At 38.9% G+C, this 18,118-nt stretch overlaps 3 protein-coding genes and 1 long non-coding RNA gene across 4 annotated transcripts; 3 read left to right on the plus strand and 1 right to left on the minus strand.

Moving 5' to 3' along the window:
• Nucleotides 1-3,280: 3,280 nt before the first annotated feature.
• Nucleotides 3,281-4,457, plus strand: LOC130169916 (lymphocyte antigen 6G-like). The gene is made up of 4 exons (XM_056376971.1): nucleotides 3,281-3,469; nucleotides 3,930-4,037; nucleotides 4,197-4,268; nucleotides 4,311-4,457. Exons 1-4 carry the CDS (start codon nucleotides 3,421-3,423, stop codon nucleotides 4,385-4,387), a joined length of 306 nt encoding a protein of 101 aa, XP_056232946.1. The 5' UTR covers nucleotides 3,281-3,420; the 3' UTR covers nucleotides 4,388-4,457.
• Nucleotides 4,458-6,526: 2,069 nt separating this feature from the next.
• LOC130169262 (ly6/PLAUR domain-containing protein 3-like) lies at nucleotides 6,527-10,422 on the plus strand. Its single transcript, XM_056375842.1, has 7 exons — nucleotides 6,527-6,900; nucleotides 7,709-7,816; nucleotides 7,961-8,048; nucleotides 8,184-8,317; nucleotides 8,463-8,609; nucleotides 8,717-8,824; nucleotides 8,956-10,422. Exons 1-7 carry the CDS (start codon nucleotides 6,852-6,854, stop codon nucleotides 9,114-9,116), a joined length of 795 nt encoding a protein of 264 aa, XP_056231817.1. The 5' UTR covers nucleotides 6,527-6,851; the 3' UTR covers nucleotides 9,117-10,422.
• Nucleotides 10,423-10,991: 569 nt separating this feature from the next.
• Nucleotides 10,992-18,017, minus strand: LOC130169917 (uncharacterized). The gene is made up of 3 exons (XR_008827911.1): nucleotides 17,540-18,017; nucleotides 16,978-17,061; nucleotides 10,992-11,196 (listed from the first exon to the last, which is right to left on the minus strand). It is a non-coding gene; the product is annotated as an uncharacterized LOC130169917 (long non-coding RNA).
• On the plus strand, nucleotides 11,218-12,755 carry LOC130169914 (lymphocyte antigen 6G-like). The gene is made up of 3 exons (XM_056376969.1): nucleotides 11,218-11,376; nucleotides 11,890-11,997; nucleotides 12,159-12,755. Exons 1-3 carry the CDS (start codon nucleotides 11,328-11,330, stop codon nucleotides 12,305-12,307), a joined length of 306 nt encoding a protein of 101 aa, XP_056232944.1. The 5' UTR covers nucleotides 11,218-11,327; the 3' UTR covers nucleotides 12,308-12,755.
• Nucleotides 18,018-18,118: the final 101 nt, after the last annotated feature.

Raw genomic sequence — 18,118 nt, forward strand, 5'->3', positions numbered from 1 at the left:
AGGCTTCTTCCTGATCTCCCTCCCTTTACAAATGTCGGAGTAGATTACTTTGGGCCTTTGGAAGTAAAGAGAGGTCGAAGTATCTGTAAACGTTATGGTGTCATCTTTACCTGTCTTGCAAGCAGAGCCATTCATTTGGAAGTTGCTCCATCCCTGGACACTGATGCATGTATTAATGCTATACGAAGGTTCATCAGTCGAAGAGGACAAGTGTCCAGTATGCGTTCAGATAATGGAACCAATTTTGTGGGAGCAGAGAAAGAGCTGAGGGAAGCGCTATCATCATTAAATCACAACCGGATACAGAGAGTTCTTTTGCAGGATGGTATCCAGTGGAACTTTAACCCACCTTCAGCATCACACCATGGTGGTGTCTGGGAACGTGCTATCCGCATGGTGAGGAAAGTTCTCACTTCTGTGCTGCATTTGCAAACTCTGGATGATGACGGTCTGCATACAGTCCTGTGTGAGGTGGAGTCTATATTGAATGGTCGTCCCCTCACCAACCTTTCAGATGATCCTAATGACCTCGAACCTCTCACTCCTAACCACATTCTTCTGTTGAAAGGGAAACTAGTCATGTCACCTGGACTTTTTAACAAGGATGACATGTATGTGAAAAGGAGATGGCGACAAGTGCAGTACATTGCAGATCTATTTTGGAAACGATGGGTACAGGAATACCTCCCTCTGCTGCAAGAACGCCAGAAATGGAATCAGACAAGGAGAAACTTCATTCCAGGAGACATCGTTGTTGTTATGGATTCTGCTGCTCCTCGTGGATCTTGGCTTCTGGGCAGAATTTTGAAGACTTTCCCGGACAAAAAAGGATTAGTACGCTCTGTGCGTCTCCAGACGAAGACAAACATTTTGGAAAGACCTGTCAGTAAGCTTTGCTTATTGCACGAAGCCAGAAGCACTTAGGGATGAGAGATAGTGACTTTGAAAAAAAAAAAAAAAAAAAAAGGGTTATGTTTTCTTTTTTGTTGTTATTGTTGTTAGATTCACTTTTATATGCATGTCACTTAAGTTATGGCTCTATTTGTTTACATGTGAAGGTAATTGTAATGTCTGTTGTCATTCAATTAGGGGCCGGCGTGTTAGAGCCATTTGTATTTGTGTGTGTGTTTGAGTAATGCACTGGTTGCCACAGTAGGTGGCGTATTGAATGGCAACACATGAAATGTACAAGTAGAAGAGGAGGCAATTACTCCTCAGGTGTGTTGCTTACCGGGGAGAAGCACACAGTTTTTGACCGTCGCCGTTCAGAGCCCAATGTTTAAGCCTTTTGATTATTTTCATGTAAGTTATTGGTATAACGTATGTGAGTGAAGACCAAAGGCTGTTTTGTTACACGGTAAATAAATACATCATAATCGGAAGCACAAGTCGGATGTTTTGATTTATCTTATGGAGCCACCTCATGACGACGCGTCAATTACGCATCCCGGTAGCAGCCCCTCATTGTGGCTTAGGTTTATTTAGTTGAACCCAAGTCATTACACTAACATTACAGTTAAAGTACATTAACTGTAAAGACCGTTCTTTGCTAATTTTGTGTATTTTAAACATGTTCAAGCAATTAAACCTTGTGCAAAGGAACATTACATTTAGTCTGCCATGGAACACCAGTTTTCAAAGTAAGCTGAGTAATTTCCCTCATAAAACAATTGAACAGAAGCCTCAATTACCTGGATACAAAATTATAGTCGTAGGGAACGTTAGATGGACGATTGTACATAGATATGAAAATATAAACACATTGAACAACACTGCTCATTTATGACAATCACATAGCGACATTTATCACAATTTTCTCACAACATTTCACTCACTTCTCAAACTTCAAAACCTGTCCCAGTGAAAATAGTCCAGCCGCATATCGTTCCCCTTCTCTGTCCCTGTATCTTCTGTCTCTCTACACTGTCCTGTGAAACAGAGGCATAAAAAGCCCACCAAAAAATCATTATGAATTGTTCACCCATCCGCCAGCAATAATAGTCCCCCAGTAACATGGACCAATAATACAGACAGGCCTCTGCTCACTTCCATTGTGGCAACATTTAGTTTTGAGCCTTGATCACACTGGGACAGTTTTATGGACAGTGACGTACTACTCTTGCATTGTTCTCTAAAATATGGGCCAGTAGTAATTGCACATTGTCACTTAACTTCAGCTGCTTGACTTCAAGTATTGAGCATCATTATGAAATTAACATTTGCCAGATGTTAATTTTGTAATTAATTATGCATTTTAAGGAAACTATTCCTTATTCCTTAGTCCATACACACGTGCAAATTGGACAACTATTCTCTTACTTTCAATCAATTTAATAAAATCAAGCATTTTATTAAATTATATATGTTTCGGTGTAGTTTTATTGTATGGGTCCATACATTTCTTTTTTTTTTGAAGTATATTTTTTGGGCTTTTTATGCCTTTATTTGATAGTATAGTGGAGAGAGACAGGAAACGGGGAGTCAGAGAGGGGGAATGACATGCATCGAAAGGCCGTCCGATGCGGGATTCGAACCGGGGCCAACTGCAGCGAGGACTGTAGGCTCTACACATGGGGCGCCTACTTAGACCACTACGCTACACGACGCCCCGGGTCCATACATTTCTAATTATTTTCAAGGAAGGTTCCTATAAATATATTATACTGTACTATGTATTTGCCACAGATCACACACAGACTAGAGGAAGTATTATGTTTGTACACTGCCAATGAATTAATTAGAAAATAAATTTGACTAATAAATTAGGTGAAACAAAATTTCTAAAAATGCATAATTTGGAATACAGTCACCCATATGTCTTTCTGGCAGACTTGGAGAGATGAGCTAGATGAACTACTGTAAATGGTAATGTCATAAGCATGTCACAATATTTCGACGGTAGTTATTTTTTTATCATTAGCGCATAGATTTGAATTAGTTAAATGTCAGAGGTTGCTATAGCCATAAAAGGCAATCACTGCTGGAACATTTACAGTACATCCTGGTTCCTGTCACACAACAGAGGTTTTATGTTCTACTAAAGTTGATTTTCATATTATATCACTTTAGTAATCTGCATGGTTGTCTAAGGGATAATGAGGAAATGTTAAATGTGAAATATCAGAGGTTGGTGTAGCTATCAAAGGAACTGCTGCAGTTACATCCTGATCCCTGTCAAACAAAAGAGATTTTAAACGCTGCTATAGATGATTTACATATCATATCACTTTAATAATCTATATGGTTGCCAAGGGGATATTGAGGTAATGCTGGGCTCACATACTAGGGAGGAGTCTTTTAGAGGACATAGTCCTTGTTCAAGTTCTCAAAGAAGACTCAGAAGTTTGACAATATACAGACGGCTTTGGAAAAGGTCGCTTCCTCTCACAGGGTCGATTAACCTTTATATCTCTGTTCACTATGCAACTTTATGTAGTTCTGACCATTCTGGTTATGACTCTGTCCACAGGTAAGAATCTGTTTATTATATTATTTGTGCTTTAATTGAGCATTTTAACATAAAATTGTTGTGGCTCTAAGGCCACAGCAAATATCTGAGGGATTAGAGAGTTTTATTCAATTGATTGTGCTGTAAAAATATCACATCTACCAAATGAGGCCAACAGAGAAACTGATTCAGGCAGGCTAACTAAGAGAGTATAAAATAAACTATACTGAAAATAAAAACCTTGAATGTAACAGCGTGGTGCCAGAGGTGAGGTGGGTCTTGTATAACCTGGAGACAGAGGCCAGCTGCCTCCAGTTACACCCAGTGTATATTTCTTTTAGATGTGATATAAAATGTTGAAGTTCTGTTTTTAAATCAGTGTTTTCTTCTTTTTTTTTATGGTGAAAAATCTGAAAAACAACAAGCCTCAGATTAGGAGTATTTAAAACCATGTGTGACAGTATTTTGTGTTTCTGCGTAGCATATGGATTAGTATGCTTCAAATGTGCGACCTCCAACCGTCCATCCTGCATTGGGATCGAAGTTTGTTCAGGCTCTAACGACCGCTGTTTCTCCATCAGTGTTGCCGGTAAGTTGCTCTTCCACACCAAAAGTTTTATATCTACTGATGCTGACGATTCCTAAGATATTATCTTTCAGAATGGGTCTAGGCTGATATGTTGCTGTATTGAATACCGGGTGTTTTTTGTTGTTGGTGAAAGTGAGGTTTTTCCATCATGTCTTACAGGTTTGGTCACTAAGGGCTGCAAAAACCGTTTTCTATGTTTAATCCCCAACTCTTGCTGTGAAACGGACCTCTGTAACAGCGCCATTCCCACTGGTAACAGCACCATTCCCACTGGTAACAGCGCCATTCCCACTGGTCCCAGTGTCGTCCTCCTGCTGGTATCATCAGCCATCATCACACTCTTTCTCTGAGACTCTGGATTTGACTTTTTTTCTTACCAAATTTGTATAACTCAAGATGAATAAAGAAAATTCCAATGAATTCCAAAATGAATGACCAAGTATCTTTTACCAGTATCTGATACAAATCAGATACAAATCAAGTTCACACTTCCTCCATGAAATGGCTGTCTGCCCACACTCTAGGCCAACACTGAAAAAGCTTTCACTTTCTTCCGCATTTTATGTTACTAAACTAACTGCCAGCCATATAAATGAAAGCGTTACAACCCTAAATACTATTAAATACTCACTCTTGAGTATTATGTGACACAGTTTAATTCACTTTCAGCACTGCAGGTAGTGACTACCGGTCACATTTTCTTTTTGGGGTTTTACCATAGCTGTATAAGCTCGCTGCTGACACCGCAACAGCACAGCACTGTAGACAGAAAATTAGATTTACCTTTATCGTGCAGAATGTATTAACAGCTGCACAAAGACAGCATTTTCAAAACCTACATATATAGTATGACTTAATAACTTTGACTAATGAATTAGGTGAAACAACACTTCTAAAAATGCATGATTTGAAGTGTTGTGCAATGTGTTTATATTTTCATATTAATGTACTCGGCCATCCAACGTCAGGTCATTGTGAAGCTAGCTATATGCAGTAATATTAGAATCACATCACTAAGGTAATGTTAGCCAATCAGATGAATGGAAAGCTGCACCCGTGTATGGAGACATATTGGTTATATTAGACTAACATTACAGTTAAAGTACATTAACTGTAAAGACCGTTCTTTGCTAATTTTGTGTATTTTAAACATGTTCAAGCAATTAAACCTTGTGCAAAGGAACATTACATTTAGTCTGCCATGGAACACCAGTTTTCAAAGTAAGCTGAGTAATTTCCCTCATAAAACAATTGAACAGAAGCCTCAATTACCTGGATACAAAATTATAGTCGTAGGGAACGTTAGATGGACGATTGTACATAGATATGAAAATATAAACACATTGAACAACATTGCTCATTTATGACAATCACATAACGACATTTATCACAGTTTTCTCGCGACAACATTTCACTCACTTCTCAAACTTCAAAACCTGTCCCAGTGAAAATAGTCCAGCCGCATATCGTTCCCCTTCTCTGTCCCTGTATCTTCTGTCTCTCTACACTGTCCTGTGAAACAGAGGCATAAAAAGCCCAAAAAAAATTATGAATTGTTCACCCATCCGCCAGCAATAATAGTCCCCCAGCAACATGGACCAATAATACAGACAGGCCTCTGCTCACTTCCATTGTGGCAACATTTAGTTTTGAGCCTTGATCACACTGGGACAGTTTTATGGACAGTGACGTACTACTCTTGCATTGTTCTCTAAAATATGGGCCAATAGTAATTGCACATTGTCACTTAACTTCAGCTGCTTGACTTCAAGTATTGAGGATCATTATGAAATTAACATTTGCCAGATGTTTTGTAATTAATACTGACCCAGGGACTAAAGGGTGAGACAAATACATAATTATTGTATTGTATTTTTAGGAAACTATTCCTTATTCCTTAGTCCATACACACGTGCAAATTGGACAACTATTCTCTTACTTTCAATCAATTTAATAAAATCAAGCATTTTATTAAATTATATGTTTCGGTGTAGTTTTATTGTATGGGTCCATACATTTCTAATTATTTTCAAGGAAGGTTCCTATAAATATATTATACTGTACTATGTATTTGCCACAGATCACACACAGACGAGAGGAAGTATTCTGTTTGTACACTGCCAATGAATTAATTATAAAATAAATTTTACTAATAAATTATGTGAAACAAACTTTCTAAAAATGCATAATTTGGAATACAGTCACCCATATGTCTTTCTGGCAGACTTGGAGAGATGAGCTAGATGAACTACTGTAAATGGTAATGTCATAAGCATGTCACAATATTTCGACGGTAGTTATTTTTTATCATTAGCGCATAGATTTGAATTAGTTAAATGTCAGAGGTTGCTATAGCCATAAAAGGCAATCACTGCTGGAACATTTACAATACATCCTGATTCCTGTCACACAACAGAGGTTTTATCTTCTACTAAAGTAGATTTTCATATTATATCACTTTAGTAATCTGCATGGTTGTCTAAGGGATAATGAGGAAATGTTAAATGTGAAATATCAGAGGTTGGTGTAGCTATCAAAGGAACTGCTGCAGTTACATCCTGATCCCTGTCAAACAAAAGAGATTTTAAACGCCGCTATAGATGATTTACATATCATATCACTTTAATAATCTATATGGTTGCCAAGGGGATATTGAGGTAATGCTGGGCTCACATACTAGGGAGGAGTCTTTTAGAGGACATAGTCCTTGTTCAAGTTCTCAAAGAAGACTCAGAAGTTTGACAATATACAGACGGCTTTGGAAAAGGTCGCTTCCTCTCACAGGGTCGATTAACCTTTATATCTCTGTTCACTATGCAACTTTATGTAGTTCTGACCATTCTGGTTATGACCTTGTCCACAGGTAAGAATCTGTTTATTATATTATTTGTGCTTTAATTGAGCATTTTAACATAAAATTGTTGTGGCTCTAAGGCCACAGCAAATATCTGAGAGATTAGAGAGTTTTATTTAATGATTGTGCTGTAAAAATATCACATCTACCAAATGAGGCAAACAGAGAAACTGATTCAGGCAGGCTAACTAAGAGAGTATAAAATAAACTATACTGAAAATAAAAACCTTGAATGTAACAGCGTGGTGCCAGGTTCTAAAAAATCAATGATCCTTAGATTTACAGTATCCTAAACCTTTAGTGACAGTATTCTGCATTTCTGTACAGCATCTGGATTAAGGTGCTTCAGATGTATAACCACCAACCCTGAATCCTGCACATGGATCACAACTTGTCTTGTCTTCTACAACCGTTGTTACTCCCTCGAAGTGAACGGTAAGTTGAAGCATTTATATCTAATATTGAGCATTTCAAAAATATTATCTATCAGACAGGGTCTGATCTGATTTGTTGCTGTACTGAACGCCTGCTGGGCTTTTTTTATTTTTTGAAACTGAGGTTTTTCCATCATGTCTTACAGGTCTCATCACTAAGGGCTGCAAAAACAGTCTTCGATGTTCATTCCCCGACTCTTGCTGTGAAGGGGACTTGTGTAACAGTCCCGAACCCACAACCACGCTCACACCCACACCCACACTCATAACCACAACCACAATCACTGGTCTGGTTTTTATTTGGTGAAAATTCTGAAAATCAATGATCCTTAGATTTACAGTATCCTAAACCTTTAGTGACAGTATTCTGTATTTCTGTACAGCATCTGGATTAAGGTGCTTCACATGTGTAACCACCGACCCTGAATCCTGCACACTGATCTCAACTTGTCCTGCCTTCTTCAACCGTTGTTTCTCCCTCGAAGTGAACGGTAAGTTGAAGCATTTATATCTAATATTGAGCATTTCAAAAATATTATATATCAGACAGGGTCTGATCTGATTTGTTGCTGTACTGAACGCCTGCTGGGCTTTTTTATTTTTTGAAACTGAGGTTTTCTCATCATGTCTTACAGGTCTCGTCACTAAGGGCTGCCTACACAGTGCTCTATGTGTAAACCCCATGGATTGCTGTGAAGGGGACTTGTGTAACAGTGCCATACCTACACACACACCCACACTCATACCCACAACCACAACCACAACCACAACCACTGGTATCATGATTTCTCTTTTTTGTTGTAATTGAAAATTCTGAAAATCAATGATCCTTAAATTTACAGTATCCTAAACCTTTAGTGACAGTATTCTGTATTTCTGTACAGCATCTGGATTAAGGTGCTTCACATGTGTAACCACCAACCCTGAATCCTGCACACAGATCTCAACTTGTTCTGCCTTCTCCAACCGTTGTTACTCCAAGGAAGTGAACGGTAAGTTGAAGCATTTATATCCAATATTGAGCATTTCTAAGATATTATCTTTCGGACGGGGTCTGAGCTGATTTGTTGCTGTACTGAACGCCTGCTGGGTTTCTTTTCGTTGTTGCAACTGAGGTTTTCCCATAATGTCTTACAGGTCTCATCACTAAGGGCTGCAAAAACAGTGTTCTATGTGTAAACTCCATGAATTGCTGTGAAGGGGACTTGTGTAACAGCGCCATACCCACACGGACACCCACACTCATACCCACAACCACAACCACAACCACAACCACACCCGCTGGTATCATGATTTCTCTTTTTTGTTGTTATTGAAAATTCTGAAAATCAATGATCCTTAGATTTGGAGTTTCCTAACTCATTTGTTCATTATTCTGTATTTCTGTACAGCATCTGGATTAAGGTGCTTCACATGTGCAACCATCATCTCTGAATTCTGCACACGGATCTCAACTTGTCCTGCCATAGCTGACAGTTGTTTCTCTCTTGAAGTGAGAAGTAAGTTGTTCTTCCACACCTGAAGCGTTTCAAAAATATTATCTATCCGACAGGGCCTGCGCTAATATGTTGTACTGGATGTCTAGTGGTTGTTATTGTTGAAACAGAGGTTTTTCCATTATGTCTTACAGGTCTCTTCAGTAGGAAGATTGTTAAGGGCTGCCAAGTCAAGGAGCTATGTGTAAAATCCATGGATTGCTGTGAAGGAGACTTGTGTAACAGTGCCATACCCACTGTTCCCAGCGTCATCTTACCGCTGGTATTCTCAGCCATCGTCACACTCTTTCTCTGAGGCTCTGGATTTGACTCTTTTTTTTTTCTTACAAAATTGAAGAAGAATAAACAAGAAGTCTCTAAATCTAATAATCTTTTGTATGATGATGATGATGTTCCTTTCAATGTTATATTTTGTACAGTTTATTAAAATATGCAGGACTGTATCAGGAACACCACATTCACATAACCCAGTTGGATGTTTTCCTTCAATTCTCCAAATACTTTTTGAACCCACAATGCCTCAGCCTCAGTCTACTTAACTTCCTCTCTTCAGCTTCCAGAATAACAAATAATTTTTTAACCACAGGTTGAAGAGAAATGTAATGTCTCCATTTTGCATCTTTTTTTCCATTGTTCTCGTCACTTCTTTTCAATGCTTTCTCTGATTTTTCTTTGAAGTTCAACTTTTCAAAAGGATATATTCATATCTATTTCTGTTTTCTTTAAAGTCGTCTTAACAATATGATCTGCAGTTTCATTACCCTGAACTCCATTGTGCCTAGGGCCCCAGAATAGCCTGATTTTTCAAGCAGGTCGCCTGCTTCATCATTGGGAGGCAAGATATGTTTAACTTAATATCTCTGTTTAATGTTTATGTGTTGTCCTGAGTTTTTGTCCTAGTCAATTTATGAGTTTTATTACAAATAAATTTTAATGATTGGACATGCTATTAGGGATTCACTGAGACGCAACAATACCTAATGGCCGGAGAGAGGAAGTAAATATTCCAAGACCCTCTTGGCCTCTGCCGCCATATCTACATGGTTGTCCTGGGACATGACGGATGTTATTCAGGACAATAAAAAGGAAGGTCTTGGAATGTTTACTTCCTCTCTCCGGTTCTTTCACAGGGTTGACTAAAAGTAATACTAAAAATAAACTCAAATGAACTAATGTTAACCTCAAGAAGAATAAACATTGTGTCATGTAAAAGCTGTGACTGACTACAGATCAATATTTGTTCAAAAATAACAACGGTTCTGCATTTCACATCACTACAGCAAAAATAGGTTTGTTATGAAGTAATTGTAAAAAATTAGTGACAAAACACAACATAAAACATGAATCTTAAGTAAATTAATAAATTGTGGTCAGCTGTTGATTCTGACGATTGTTGAAGCAAACCATTACTATCTGGTCTGGTATTTACTTTTTTACACTTATCACCATATAACTGTGCTGTACTGAATGCCCGGTGACTATGGTTATTGAAAAATAAAACTGATGTTTTTCCATTATGTCTTACAGGTCTCATCTTTATGGGCTGTTGTAACAGCAAATAATGATCTTGAAATGCAATGTTGTTACAAGATAACATTATTGCTTCATCTGTGAGTGGTTCTTATATTTTGGCTAGTGGGTTTACATAGCACATTAAAAATAAAATAGTTCAATAGTTCATTAGTGATAAAAGTAAATATCCATCATTTCTTGGCAAGATGCGAGGAAATGCAAATATTCAAGACGATCAAAATGTTGAACAATGAAAGGAAGGACTTGAAAAGTTCACATCCTCCCTCCGGTTTTCCTTTCACAGATTTGACTGGAAGTAATATATAATATGTGCCAGTTAAAGTTGACATTAACCAGTTTGACTAGTTTGTTTGTAGGAGTTCAAACAAAGACACATTCAATGAATTATCCATGTGAAATTCTAATTCCAGTTTTGGCGGTTTGCATGTTTTCAACTCATTTTAAGGATGACACTGTTTTGTTTGAGGTAATAAAAACATTCTCTGACTTCTTTAGCTTTTGAAGTCCTTCCAATATTCACTGGTTAATTTCATTTTGCATCATTTTTAACTTAAAATTATATATTTCAACTTTTCACAAAACACTAAACACACACTGTTTGTAGACAGACAATTGAACTGGTTTTTGTTTTCTTTGGTGTAGTATACTTTAATGCAGTAAGTATTCACAGTCGCTTAAGGACCCTTAACATCATTGTTCACTTTAGAAATGCATTTCCATTTAGACTCACTACCACCGGATGGTCACAAGATGGTGCCAAAGTAAGGCCTTTTCAAAACATGGAGTAGGTGTACAGTGGCGAGGTGAGCTGAGGTTATTCGGCTTTCTTGGCAGGAGGCCTTCTGAAAAAAAGCAAATTGTAATAAAAAGGACTGAGAGGTTGGACTATAAAAAGGAAGGATTTGAGAGCGTTCACATCTCCTCTCCGGATCTCCTCTCACAGGGTTGATTAAGTCTGTTTTCCTCTCTGTTCATGATGCGGCTTTATGGAGCTCTGATCCTGTTCATGATTCTGTCCACAGGTGAGAACAGCAGGTGTTTTGATTCACTTTGGATGGATATTGTAATATAAAGAAATTAAAGTTATCAATCTGTAGAAGTTGTTGTTCTAGTTGTTCTCCAAAAAAGGCAGCGGTGTCCAAAAGCCGTTTTGAATACGTGAATGTATGAATTTAAACATACTTATTTTAAATAATATTAAAAAGGATGGAAATATTTTGTAAGTGGTGATTTTGAAAATACCATTTGCAACACTTCCACATTGTAGTGTAATAATTTCTGTTTTCCATGGAGGGGCTATAAGTTTGTTTGCATTTTCTCTCACGTTTCATGTTGCATTAGTGTAATTTTTCCCAGCTGTTGTTGCAGAAGAAATTACCGCAGACCTTTCTGATGACTGTCTTCTTACTGTAGGAAACCTGTTTTAAATGTGTGGAAACGTTAAAATTTGTAAAACATTTTAACTTGTAAAATTGTGAGCCTAACATTTGGAGTGTCTTAATCCATGTGTGACAGTATTTTGTATTTCTGTACAGCATGTGGATTGAAATGCTACACGTGTGTAACTCCTCACCCTACACTCTGCAGACGGATTTCAACTTGTCCTGAACCCCTGGACCGTTGTTTTGCCGTCAATGTCTCAGGTAAGTTGTGCTACACCACTAGAAGTATCTATATCTAACACTGAACTCTTCAAAGATATTATCTATCAGACAGGGTCCGAGCTGATACGTTGCTGTACTGAATGCCTGGTGGTTTTTGTCGTTGTGATTCAAAACTGAGGTTTTTCCATCATGTCTTACAGGTATCCTCACTAAGGGCTGTCGAAGAAGTATTAACTGTGTAAGACGTACGCATTGCTGTGAGGAGGACTTGTGTAACAGCACCATACCCACTGGTCCCAGTGCCATCCTCCTGCTGGTATCCTCAGCCATCACTTCACTCTTTCTCTGAGGCTCTGGAGCATCTACAGCTGAGAATATCAAAATACTTTTTTTTTTATAAAACAAATTTGTATGACTCAAGACCAATAATAGATTAAACCTAATAATTTACTGAATAAAACCACTATATGATGAACTATTAATTTGTTTAATTCCCATGGTTCTTCTTTTTAGTTCCTTAGGTTTAACATTACTATTTCAAGCAATATATAGCCTAGCTTTGTTATGAAGCCATAATTAGAAAGTTGAGCGACAAAACAAGACTTAGAATATGAGTAACTGTGTGCAAATCAATAAATTATATTGTTAATTGTTGATCCTGAAGATTATTGAAACAGACCACCATGTGTTTTGTTATTTTTAACACTTACAACTGCAAAGTGCTCATAACTCTCCCTGGCAGACTTAAGAGAAACTAAAGGAACTCATGTTGAAATAAACTTGCCCCCAAACTTTAACATTAGTTATGTTTTATTATTTACACAGATTTCAAAAAGCTGGATGTGAAATGTCAGATTTTTACATTAGTATTTATTGCGTCTGTATCACAGCAGAGATGTATCTCGACTCAAGCGAAGTAAAAGATTTGTTTTTGTAAAAAATCTGGTAAATGTAGCTGCATCTGCTCAGGGATCCTTCGCTTAGTAAATATCCTTTTTGTCTGGGCTGCACATCTTATTGTACAGTTCTGAGAATTCAAGTTTTTCATCCATCTTTCAGTTCAAGCTGTGGCCAACAGTGATTGGCTGTGACCACAAAGGTCATCGTAACTCGGGTCTAAATTCAACAAATTTGAACTTTTGCAACACACCACACATACAACAATGGCAAGGCACACACATCAGTTGTCTCTCTGTGATAATGTCAAGTGTTTGTAGAACATACGGTGCACATGCTCAGAGGCTTGCTTATGGAATGTGGGATATAGTAGGAAAAACAAGGGTCTGGCCCTTGTAGAGGATTTTATATTAATCTGCTTTTATACTTTTAATAAAATAATGTGTGCATTGTTGATGTAACCATAATATGCTTATAACTACGTGACTTTTTATAAAACTTGCTGTGCAACGTTACAGAAGAACAGACTGAACTTATGATATTGTTTGAAGGCCACCTGGGGAAAAACAACTCCTTATATGGTAGACATCCCGGAACAGAAGACAGACAAAAAACGAGGAATAGAGTAGCGTATTGTCTCTGTTTGTGTGAATCTCTCACAGATCCACCGCCACAAGGGCTGTCCCGCGTAGGGGAGACAGATAACACGAGGTGAAACAAAACAGAGAACACGTGGAGGAGCAAAACAACGAAGACAGCGGCATGGACCGATAAGAAGAGACTCAACCCACATTGTATTATTTTTTTCTGTGTAAGAATATGAAAGACTGGGTCAGGAAGAGGCAGAGTGTCAGACTTCCTGAACTGGCACAACTGCATGTTGTTGTCAGGGAGAGATAGTTTGGCCCAGAGCTCTGTAACGATCTCTTTTTTCTAATTCTATATTGCTGTTAGCTTTAATAAATGCTGGGATTTTAACTTTTAATGAGTGTCCTGTTTCCTTCATCAAACCAACACGCGAGTTCAGGTGACAAACTCAACACCCTGCACATAACGTGTTGGTCGGCACATTACCATTTCGCAGTCGTTGAAGCACACCACACACACAGAAATGAGGAAGTGTATGCAAATGCTGACTGGACAGAGCTATGGAACTCAGCACTGAAAAACTGACTAATACAATCTTCCACGTTCTAATAAATATGTGAGTAAGTATGTTTTCTCAACACATATTTACATAAACATTAATGTAGCTAACATTGATATTGACATATGTAGCAGCAACATCAAAATTAGTGATTTTCCTCGACTTAATTGCTACTGTTATATGTGATATGACAAGATGTGACCATTCATCCAGTCCCTCCTACCACTATTGCCAACCTGCCAGCACTACCAGTGAGGGCCTGATGATTAGGAATGATGATGCACGTAAATGTGCATTCAGTTTAGCATCATTGCATATTTTCTTTACTGAGCATTTTAACTGCATCCACCCTCTGCCTATCAGCAGTGAACATCTTACTGCCCCTCCCAACCACATATGTCAAAGCGGCATATCTCCACTGTCAGACACCAATAAAAAAAACAACCACAGAATTAGACTGTTAGATATTCATCCCCACCCACACTATGTATATGGGATTCCCATATTGTTGTCTCAGGTGCAAAAGTGCATGCATAAACAGTATGTACAGAAAAACAGACATGTAAGAGACATTTGCATATGTCTGGAATGATTAAAAGCACCTACAGATGGAGTGTGTGTCTTTTTTTTTCTATCCAGCTAATTTTATTTTTTGGTGGCTGACAGCGGAGATATGCCAGTTGGAGGTATGTGGTTGGGAGGGGCAATAAGGTGTTCACTGCTGATAGGGTGGATAGTCAGTTTTGATACTTGGCAAAAATATGAGGCGACACTAAACTGAATTCACATTTACAAACGTCATCGTTCCTAAAACACCCCAGGCCTTCACTGCTGGTGCTAGCAGGAGGGTGGCCACAGAAGAAGCCCCCTCCTGCACGCTGGAGGTCAGGGCATGGCTACATGTGTATCCAAAAAGGTTATAAATCCAGCTTCCAGTGAGGGGCACTTGGGTGGCAGTGATGGGAAAGGAGTGGATCAAACTTTGCGGCCTTTAGGCAACACTGTGCGGATCAGTGACGGGTCACAGCTGAGTCACTGAAAATCATTATTATTATTATTATCATCAATATTTGACTTGTTATTCACTTTTGAGTGAATAATCCTGTAGTTATGACTTTGGGGGTGTTTTATGTCTTCAGGTTCAACTGTAATCACAATTAATTAATACTATTAGCCATTTCTTCAGTTAAAAATAATCAGTAGGATTCATGTCTGCAGCCTGGAGAGAAACAGGCTTTCTGCCAGGGGGACCTGTCACTGTGCGCATGTAAGCGCAGCTGTCAGTGCCAGGAAAGGACAATTTGGGAAACCTGAGCTGGTAACTGCAGCTTTAAGGTCACAAACTGAGGACAATATTACTCAGGACAATATATACAGATAAAGGACATTATATCTGTGTAGAACATACAAACTAAGGACAATATTTTTTTTGTATGTAGTGGAGTTGAAGAACAAAGCCCACACCATGTGACGTTTTGGGTCTTGACATTTTTAAGCTTCCTGTGTAGCTAACTGTCTTAACTGTGAGTGAGTGGGAGAGCATATTTTCAGGGCAGAGTGATGAAGAATTGTGATTGGCGCAAAGTGGGTTTAACAGTAAAGAGCGAATGTAACTACAGTACACCCACATCATAAGCTTTATAACAGTTTGTCATAACATACAGTAAATAATGTTAAAAGAGTTAGCTAATGTTTCAACTACTGAGCTTTTCAACCATGTCTGAAGAATGAAGAAGGATAAGATTTGCGCAAGATATGCCACTACTCAGGGTACTGATGTTTTCTTGATGAAACCCTTGACAGGTTGAAGGCTAACAAACCTGCTGCCCATCATTTGCATGCATGTTTTCTAACTTGAAGCTGCTCTCTCTGTGTATTTTGGTCACACATATCACCGTTTCTTGACCCATCATTGGCAACTGTTTATCAGTGAACAGCTTGAAACCACTGGCAGGGGTGAACACTCCAACGCACACATACGCAAGTATTTTTTGGCACAAGACAAGCAAAATAACTGTTTATTACAACACTGCCACCTACTGCCGCTAGCAGTTCAAAAATCCACAGGGTATCTTTCATTTCTTGAAAGTACACCAAAATCTCATAAAGCAAAATGGAAGTCACAGAGTCGCAGAAGCCTCAACATTTTGGTAAACCAGAGATGCATGTCTGGTGTTGTCTGAGTTAACTGAGCTCATCAGGGTTGACTGACAGTGTTGACCAGGCAAAAGCGTTGTGGATTGCGAAGACACTGAATGGTCAGAAGCGGGAGATCTCACCATCTCTCCGTTGCCACTAACCTGTTTCTTTTGCAACATCCTGTCTATAAAACATTACCACACTGCTAACCCGTCATAATTCTGTGAGCGTGCAGGTGCTCACAGAGCTTGCAAGCCTGTGTCTAAATGTTTGCAGGCAGAAACAAAATGTACAAGTCTACAAAACTAAGATTACAGATGTACAGATGCACTACAGATAAACTTCAGTGCACAATGATTGAATGTTTGGGGTTCATTGTTACCTTTGCCAAGGAGGTTATGTTTTGACCTGTGTCCGTTGGTTTGTTAGCATGTTTACGCAAAAAGTACTGAACTGATTTGCACTAAACTTGGTGACGAGATGGGCAAAGGAAGTCAAATTGATTCTTGCAAATAGGTATTTGGCCCCCCTCACAAGGTCCCGGGAAAACCAGCTCTTTGAAATCCCTCAGTGTAGAACTTCCCACACAGGCCAGGTTATCTAATGCAGCATGTGGATGTAGACTAGGGCACAAAGCTCATGCAGATAATTCATCAGTGTAGATTTGCTTATGTTAAACCTATCTGCAACACCGCTATGGGACCCCTGGTTGGCCAAAGACCATAGACAGGCCAGGGCACTGTTTGCCAGTGGGATTTCGCTTTTATATAGATTCTGATAGATCGGACAAAGGATGGTTATAAAATCCTAGGTAGCAAAGGCAAGATAATACACACCTGCACTTGTGCTTCAGAAAGCCTGAAATGAGCGCTACACTCAGGCAGACTGATGAGAGGGATGACATCCTCCACCAATCATTCCTAGAGAAGGAAGAACACAAACTTTACACCACAGCACAGACTGTAATATCAATCTGAACTGATTGCATGTAGTTTCTATAGTACCACAACTTCTCTGAACAAACCCACAGTTATTTCATCAGTATAGGCTGATGGCTACAAAAGAAAGTAAGCCTTCCCTCAGTGGATCTGCTAGCTATTTCTGTAGCATAGCACTCCACTGAGTATTGATGAATTTAACAATAACCAACAGTAATAACCTTGACTGTTCTGTCAACTTTAGGATCAAGGATGAAAGGGCCTGACAGGTTGTAAGTACTATGCCTGTTGCTGTGCTACGCTTCCTTCTTTAAATTGGTCATCTAACCAACCCTGATTCTTACATTTTAAAACTTGGCTAAAGAAATCTGGAAAATTTGGTTTGAGCATTTTAATGCGTCAGCACTCAAATCAATTATAGCAAGACAAACGCATTTAAGCATTATTTAAGACATTTTACCTGCGGTGTTGATTGAATTCGCCATGCACCGTGATGAGGATTTCTTAAACATTGATTTCTTCTGCCTTATAAAAAAAAAAAGGGTAAATGCCGCGCCCGCCATTTTGTTATCGTTGCGTCAACGTGCGTCACGCTACGCGGAAGTAGACTGTTGTCGACTGTACTGCAGACCTTTTTTTTCCCCACACCTGCAGTCACTGGTGGTTCATGTTGACCATCAAGTCAGGTGAAGTCAGCCACAGATCGATGTCGAACCTTATCTTACCTTATGATTCAAGCTATGATTGATTCGTATTAAGGAACACAAGGTGTGCCGTGAAAACATTCCCCTCACCAGTGCACCATCACCACCACCATCACCACCACCATCACCATCACCACCACCAGCAGCAGCAGCAGCAGCAGCGGCCTGGAGTGTTGAGACAACGCAGGTTTGGTCCACCGATTAAAAATGCTGAGACTTGTCCTGTCCTCTTGAACCGCAGTGTCTCCCTCAATGTGAAGGGTAAGTTACCTCCACACCTTAAGTAACTAATGAACCTCAACGACATAATCGACCAGACAGGTCCCATCACTAAT

The sequence above is a fragment of the Seriola aureovittata genome, chromosome 5, assembly GCF_021018895.1.
Source record: "Seriola aureovittata isolate HTS-2021-v1 ecotype China chromosome 5, ASM2101889v1, whole genome shotgun sequence".
Taxonomy (NCBI): domain Eukaryota; kingdom Metazoa; phylum Chordata; class Actinopteri; order Carangiformes; family Carangidae; genus Seriola; species Seriola aureovittata.